Consider the following 8,314-nt stretch of genomic DNA (forward strand, 5'->3'; position numbering starts at 1 on the left):
TGGGGCAGGGTCTCAGAGCAGCCACAGGAAAGGGGAGGGGCAGCAAGCTTATGCACCTGTTTACATCAATGTCTGGCATAAGATGTAACTAAGATGTCAGAAATTCATTAGGGAGAAAGCTGCACCCACCTACGTGCTCACGGTCCCAGGTGCTTGAGACTGTGTGCCTGCCAACCGCCATGCCGGTGCTCATCTTAGAGACAGGAGCCTTGTCAGAGAGGTGAGGCAGCCTGTCCAGGCCACAGAGCCACATGACAGAGGCAACATTTAAATCCATGTCTCTTTTTCCAGACTCCTTGTGAGGTCTGAGAGGAGGGAGCAAAGGAAGCAACCCAGAAAAGGCCTGCTTCTTCCAGTTCCCTTAGCATGCCCTTCACTCTCCCCAGGGAAGCTGCCTGCTTGTTTGTGGAGCCAAAGGCAAGGACACATGCTGCACAGATGCTACCATAAGTCCCTGGGCTCCATCCCTAGCACTGCAAGCAGCTGCTAACACCCCACCCCAGGTCTATCTGTCATATCCCTAGAGCCCATATAGAGCCGTATACGTGGGTCACAAATATCTGTGAAAAAATGAAAGACTGTATGTGCTTGGGATAAGCTTAGTCAGCAGACTGCCATCTATATTATGTTTTTCTTCTAGTTAATGAAATAAATCAAATAACCGGCACAAATATAGACCAAAGTCTTCACTGTCCACTAGATGGAAAAGGAACGAATTGAAAACCAGCAGTGTGTCCAACAATGAGCCAAGGCGATACCCGCACCTTCTTTGATAGCTCTCACAGACACTTGGTGGGACAAGAGTCATTGCAGCTGAAGGAGCTGAGGCTCAGGGAGTGCACTCCCCAAGCAGCTAATGGCAAAGATTTTAACCCTCAGACACCTGGCCCTTTTCCTTAGCGCAGGAAGTTGAAAGTGCCCGATTACTTTTACAATATGCTGTTCTTCAGGAATAGATTTCAAAGGGAAAGAAAATGTATGTGTCGATTTTGCATTCAGCATTAGCTGACAAAATCAAGATCCAAAACTACTCGCAAAATGAAGGGATGATGCCTAGTGTGTGCTCTGTACCTTAGAAAAGAACCCCAGAAAATACTCCACCTGCTAAAGAAAATTAATCCGCAGTAGTTACAGACCCTGAACATGAACCCTGGAATTTACTGGTTGAAGGGGCTGTTTAAGAAGTTAGTCTGGATGCTGAAGCTATTACATGTATTGTTCCAATACCAGCAGTAGTGAATTGTGATTTTTATGTGATGACAAGTTTAACTAGCAAAAGAGAAAATTCTGGTGGATTAGACGTTAAAATAACATGTCTATTGAAGGAGACCATTTGATGGAGTGGGGTATAAACTGTTCTCAAGTGTAATGCTCTTTTCAAAACTACGACATAAATAGCACTATCGTTGAAACTAGAAGGGAACGGGGAGGGCAAAGCATCCTGGTTTTCATTTGTACTATGCCTTTTTCCAGAAGGAATCAGAGAGAATTGCAAATCTCAGGCTAGTACTCCACAGAGGAGCCTTCAGAGATCCCGGAGTCACCTCTCAACCCTGGCAACTTGGAAGGAGTGGGTGCTGGGTGTTCATCTGCCAGGCAGCACGGAGCTCAGTGTGTTTATTTTAAGCTCTCCTGGCTCTGAGTGACACTGCTGTCATTTGAGAGTTACAGGTTGGATGGGGAAAGGGAGGGATTATCGGTGGAGAATCATGGAGCCCCCGCAGAAGGAGCTCAGGAACACCACTGTTCAAAGCTGCCTGTCTTGGTTAGGTGCGGCGCCTGCCTCGCTTTTTCCAACCATTAGCTGGGGGTAGTGGTGGTGATGGCCGAGCCCCTTGCAGGATGACTTTTAACAAAGGATAACACTAAAGATGGTTTAGGATTGTACACTGGTGACAAATTCTATTCCTGAATGGCTCTGCCACTTGTCACCTATGTAGCTTTGGTATCATCTCTCTCAAACCTTGGTTCTCTCTTCTCTAAACAGGAAATGATGTCAGCATCTGCCTGAGATTAGTGTGAGGAAGAAATAAGAGAACCCAAGGAAAGTGATCCATCCACTTGGTTTTGTAAATGTTTCACTACAGTTACTCATTTCAATTGTTTTATTATTCCGTGTGTATGGGTGTTTTGCCCACATGTATGTATGTGCACTACTGTGTGCCCAGTGCCCATGAAAGCCAGCAGAGGGCACCAGATCCCTGGGAACTGGAGTTGTAAACAGTTGTGAGCCACTATGTGGATGCTGGGAATCAAACCCAGGTCCTCTGCTGAGCTATCTCTCCAACCCTTATTTGTTCAGTGTGCGTGCGTGCGCGCGCTCGCTCGCGTGCACATGTCTGTACATGTGCCAGGGTGTGCCTGTTGAAAACAGGATAACTTATGGGGGGGGTCAATAGTAAGTTCTCATCTTCTACTATATGGGCCCCAGGATTCAAACTCCAGGTCACCAGGCCTGAAGGCAAGCACCGCTACTAAGCCATTATGCCAGCCCCTTGAACCACTCTTTTAAAAAAATCTATTTCTATGTGTGTGGGTGTTTTGCCTCATGTATATCTGCACACCATGGTCATGCAGTGCTGACAGGGGTGAGAAGAAGGCATGGGATCTACTGGAACTGGAATTACAGTGGTGAGCCTCCATGTGGGTGCTGGGAACTGAACCTGGGTCCTCTGGAAGAACAGCCAGGGCTCTAAAGTGCTGAGCCATCTCTCCAGCCCCTTAATCTGCTTTTAATGAGCACTAAGAGCTTGGTGCCATACCTAGCACATGCCACCTAATAAATAACACCTCACATGACACAAACGGGAAGGCAATGCAGTATTGTGCCTGTGCAGAAAGCTGGCATATTTCAGAAGACACACTAGAGTGTCTGACAGCTCTTAGGACAGGGACTGTGCAAACCATTGTCAGCAAATGACCTACTGCAAATCTCTCAGAGCCCCAGCCATGTTTACCTGGTGCCCATCGTATCATGACACCCAGACACAACTGACGTCTCCAAGGAAGAAGTTCACACACTCAAGGCATCTATTCTCTGTGGTCTCTTTTCTCCAAGGCCCCCTTTAATGAAGGTGGCAAGTTAAAAAAAAAAAGCATGTAGGAGATGGGAAGAGAATTTTCTAGGGAGCCTCCAGATGTGAGCCCCGTGATTTGGGGACATGTGACTTGCTAGATGAGAATAGCTTTATTCACATCTGCAAATTTACAGAGCTGCACCTGCGAATTTGCTCTTGCAGAAACAAACTGACCGTGGACACAGGTGAATTAGACCTGCCCAGAACTGAAAACTGAGCCATCAGAGTCACACGAGGCACAGTGGGCCAGGGGAGCTGCAGGGCAGCAGACAGGAGGGCAGCTTCTCGGCACGGCCTGCAGCTGGCTCTCTGAACTGGTCCTTTCCGCATCTCTCTGCTGTCCACATGCTCCCTAAGCCACCAACATGCCACTGCTGTGCCTGAAACTTGGCCCTGCCTCCCTGCCTTGAGCCCACTGTGTGGGATTCCCTTTGCCCACTCAGACCTCAGACAAGATTGTGACCATCTGCCTGGCAGCTCAGTGCCTGTTCAGTGAGAGCTCTTATACAACAAGGAGCCTAGTCTATTCATATCCACTGCTGCGTCTTCAGATGAGCAGAAAACTAAAGCCTGTTTACCTCAAATGCTAGCTCTGCTCCCAACTCATTATATGACCCTGCATAAGGTAGCATGTATGACTTCAGTTTTCCCATCTAGAAAATGGGTACAATAATGCACTACTTGTAGTGAGTGGTTAGGAAGTTTAAATACTTGTCTGGTAGAGTAATAGCTGCATAAGGGTTCATTATTGTGGGCATCATGGTGGTTTTTAGATACATGTGGAATTAAAAAGAAGCCAAAAAGGGAAGGGAAAGTGTTCCCAGTAGCTGAGCACATTTCTGGATGTACAGGCTAACTCACGAACCTGTGAAGTGGACCACGGAGGGAAGGTTCTTGCTACACACCCGCAAAGAAAGAGGGAGCATTCACCCTGGTTGGCAGTCATGGCTTTCCTTCATTTATTTGTTCTGTTTTCTGAAACAAAGTCTTGCAGTATAGCCCAGGCTGGCCTTGAACTTGTGACCCTCCAGTCTTGGCCTCCCAAGTCCCTGTATGAGAAGCAGGTGCCATGACTTTCTTTCCTGGGCCAGTCACTCACCTCCACCAAAGCCAGCCAGCAGCACTCCTGTGCACAGTCCTCAGCAGCACAGCTAACCTGCAGGTACAATGCTGCCAGTCACCCCCGCCCCACCCAGAGGCTCTCGTCAAGTTTGAGAGGACCTGTCCATCACTGCTCCATGTCGCATGGAAACTCGGGCCTACAGAGGCTGTGCGTCTGTGCCTTGTTAGTACCAAGTTCATCTCTATATTACGTGTCATGCGTTCAGGTTTGTCTTAGATGCTAAGGAGCCCACAACCATAATGTGAATTCAGCCGGGTCTTTAAGGGTTCTATAGTATGGTATTTTCAAACCCACATTCTATTGCATCCGATGACATACGTGTTGTGCTGGGTATCTCTTGAACAGAACACCAGGGACACAAGTCAAATGCCACCCTGCCCTTAGGAAGGGTGGTGCTAAGTAAATCACTAAGTCACAGTGAAGTGTGTGTGTGTGTGCGTGTGTGACTGAATTATGTTCAAATATGCTAGAACGAGCATCTTTACCTACATGCCAACATGTCTTACAAGTGTCAGAAGGCAGGCCTGGGATGGAGGGGCAGTCAAGGGAGGGTCCTGGAAAGTGTCCACTCTCCTGGGGTCACTAGTGCAAGGGTTTAACACTGGCACCCTGTGGCTAGTGGAAGACTGGGAGCGCTACCTAGTCCCATTGTGCAAACGGCCAAACTGAGGCCTCAAGACTTTCACTTGATGGACTGAAGCCTCAGACTTCCGCAATGGCTCGAAAGGCTTCTTTTCAAGCTCAGGCCCAAGTGCCATCACAGGCCTTGACTCCAGCTCACGTCTACTGCCTCCTCTCACCGTCTGACTGCCTCTCTGATCCAGTCAAACAGTGCTGCATACAAGCAGCAAGTGCACCCCTGCTGGCCCACACAGCTCCCCCTACCAAGATCCCATCCACACAGCTGAACAACTGGCCCACCGTCAACACTAAGACTCACTGGGCTTCACTCCCCCAGGAAGCTGTGCTGGAGCTGGCCTGCTCTGCCTCCCACAGCACACAGAAACACTCATCACATAATGTGTTCATGCTTTCAACAAATATTTATTGGGCAGCTTCCATATGCAAGACACCTTTGAGTACAGTAGTAACAAAACAAAATGCCTGCCCTTTAAGAGCTTACATTCTGGTGAACAAAACGAGCAATAAGCAAACAGAACACAATGTCAGGGAGGTTCACGGCATCAAACAGTCGGGGCTAGGGATGCCAGTGCCTGGGAGACCTCTCTCAGGGTGTGGCATCCGATCAGAGGCCTCGAGAGGCCAGAGCAAGCCATGCAAATAGCTAGGAAAGGAGTTCACAGCAGCAGCAGTGGCGGCAGCGGCAGTCCTGTGGATGCTGGGACTTAGGGCATTTCATTCCCTACTGAACTATGAACGCCGGAAGGCAAGGGCGCAGCTCAACACACCATAGTGTGATCGCCCGGGCCCAGCACTGAACTTGGTGTCCCCACAGTGGATGTTTATAAAATAAGTGAATGAGCCTCTGCTGGGTTGGCTGAGTGCTTAGCCGGTGTCTATGCAGGGACTCTTCCCTTGACAGCACACTGACAAGTCCAGGTTTGCCTTCCTGGCCCTCCTCTCTTTGGACTGGACATGGGACTTCACCTGCAAACCCAGACACTGAAGAACTGAGTCTTCCCAATCCTCTGCAGTTTCCAGGGTGTGAAAGTCAAGACTGAGGTGTTCAGACACCCGGGAGCTCTCCAGGAGCTAGCCTCCCCTTCTTGGTTTCCCTCCAACCAACCTCTTTTCCACTGGGACCTCTGACCACAGTGGACCTTCCTGGGGTTGTCTCTCCAGTTCCCAACTTCAGTAACCTACCACAGCCTCAGCACCGACCTCGTGCTCCCTGTAAAGCCCCACTCCCCAAAAGCTCGCCAGTATCTTCCAAGCCGAGCGGCTTTATTTACTCAGCCGACGGCAACGAAAACCTCTGGGATTCATTGGTGCTTTGCCCCACACCTTAAAAAGGCAGGAATGAATGCAAGGGTGAGCTTTCATCCAACACTTACTGACACCTGCTATGCGCCCTGAATCATACAACAGTGGCTGTGGTGGCGGTGGCGGAAGGGAGAATGACAAAAGTTGGTTGTCATTTACTGAAGACCCGGGCGATCACTAGGCAGTAAGCCCCCTGACAGTCAGTCACTAGCTGGTCACTTTACAGAAGCTAACCGGCCAAAAAGAGCAAAGCAGGTTTACTCAAGGTCGCACAGCTAAAGCAGCAGGGTGTGTGTAGCGAGGCGCCGTCGAGTGAGTCCAACCCCGGCCCGCGAGTGGAACTCTAAGCACTGAAGTTTACGAAACTCTAAACAGAACTTAAAAGAAGAGCCTGAAAGTCACCAGCGGGGAAGACAGACATACACCACGCGCAGGCCAGGGCATTAGGCGCTCGCGGTCGGGGAGCCAGGGCAAGGCGGGGCCGACGCGACCCGGGGGACGGCTCGGGGACCGGGGCGGGGAAGGACGACCCCCCGTGTGCCCACGCGGCGGGCCGGGCCTCACCTCCTTCCACCTGAGCTGCCGAAGGCTGATCTTCAGCGCGTCCAGGGACGTGCGGGCCTTGGAGCTGTCCACGGTGACCGGCCGCAGCGAGCCCGAGCCGCGCCGGTAGCCGCGGCCGCGACTCCGGGCCTTCACGAGGTGGCACAGGGTCCGCGCCGGCCTCGGGGGGATCAGGGGCGGCGCGGGCGGCGGCCGCCGGGCGGGGCGGGCATCGCCTTCCTCGGCCGCGCGGGGTCGCGCCGGGACCGGAGCCGGGCCCGCGGCCTTGGGCTGCTCCTCCCGCGCCGGGCGCTCGGGCTCCCCGGCCGCGCCCGCGTCCACGCCCAGCTGCTCCTCCGCCTCGGCGGCCTGCGACTTGGCCGCCGCCGCCGCCGCCGCGTCCGCCTCCCAGCTGGCCGCCAGCTCCCGCTCCGGGCTGCCGCGCAGCATGGCGCTCAGGGCCGGTGCCGGCGCCACAGCCACCGCCGCCGCCGCCGCCGCCGCTCCGCCGCCCCGGCCCGCGACCACTCCGCCGCCGCCGTCGCCGCCGTCGCCGCCGCCGCCGCCGCCGCCGCCACGCGCTCCCCGCCCGAGCCCGTTGCCATGATCGCTCAGGCTCCGGTTGACAGGGCTAGTCGGGACGGGGCCCGGGAAGGGACAATCGCCCCGGGCACCGCGACCTCACAAGAGAGCGCGCCCACGTGACCAGGCCTGTCACAGAGGCGGCGGCGGCGGCCATCTTGGAAGAGGGCAGCGAGCCGCCTAACTCCTGCGGTCGCAGCCCGAGGGCCGCTGAGAGTGAGGTGGAGGATGGCAGTTCCTGCCCCGCTCCCCTGTTCGCAAACACGAGACTCAGTTTCCCTAGCCCTACATACACTGGGGTAACTCCAAGCCCACATCCATCCGTCCATCCATCCATCCGTCCATCCCTTTTCCTTGAGCCTCAAACTGAGGCGGAAGGCCACCTTTGTCGGTTTTCAGGTATCTCCTACGGAATAAAGAAGCCTTACAGATTCCCAGATGCGTAGGGGACATCGACAAATTTTTAAATACATATAATTTATAATTTATGTATATAATATGTATATATATAATTACCTTTTAATTATTTTATGTGTATAAGTGTTTGCCGGCATGTATGCATGTGTACCTTGTGTGCTCCTGCTGCCTCAGGAGGCCAGAAGAAAGCATCAGATTCCCTGAAACCCGAGTTACAGATGGCTTTGGGTTGCCATGTGGTGCTAATTGAACCCAGGTCTTCTGGAATGGCAGTCAGTGCACTACCTCTGAGCCATCTCTCTGGCCCTGATTTTAGTTTTTAATGCAGTCCAGTGACACTGGGTACGTTCATATTCCTGTGCACACCATCACTACTGCGGGGCTCCAGAACTTTCCATATTGAAGGCACGCCCATGAACTAACTCCTGGGCTCCCCGCTCTGCTCCCAGCCCTGGCTACCACATCTTCCCCCTTGATGAATCTTAACTACTGGATGCCTCTTATGTTAGTCTCATTTGGCTTCTCAAGGTCTTCATACCACAGCAGGGGCCAGAATTTCATTTTATCTTAAAGCTTACAAATACCGTGTGTGCATACACAGTTATCTTCTGTACACCTGTCTGTGGAC

The 8,314-nt window shown here is 52.4% G+C and overlaps 1 protein-coding gene across 5 annotated transcripts in view; it reads right to left on the bottom strand.

Moving 5' to 3' along the window:
• The window catches only part of Ttll11 (tubulin tyrosine ligase like 11), a 244,964-nt gene extending 237,756 nt beyond the window's left edge, over positions 1-7,208 (bottom strand). The window contains exon 1 of one of the 5 annotated variants that reach the window (XR_005873187.1): positions 6,709-7,208. Coding sequence is in view for 3 of the 5 variants with exons in the window: in XM_040735695.1 (XP_040591629.1) it covers positions 6,709-7,137 (429 nt within the window). In the remaining 2 variants the exon portion in view is untranslated. The remainder of the gene's footprint in view (positions 1-6,708) is intronic. The other 4 variants (XM_040735695.1, XM_021234061.2, XM_040735697.1 and 1 more) reach the window with 4 other exon arrangements.
• Positions 7,209-8,314: the final 1,106 nt, after the last annotated feature.

This window comes from Mesocricetus auratus, unplaced genomic scaffold, assembly GCF_017639785.1.
Source record: "Mesocricetus auratus isolate SY011 unplaced genomic scaffold, BCM_Maur_2.0 Super-Scaffold_100047, whole genome shotgun sequence".
In the NCBI taxonomy this organism is placed as follows: Eukaryota; Metazoa; Chordata; class Mammalia; order Rodentia; family Cricetidae; genus Mesocricetus; species Mesocricetus auratus.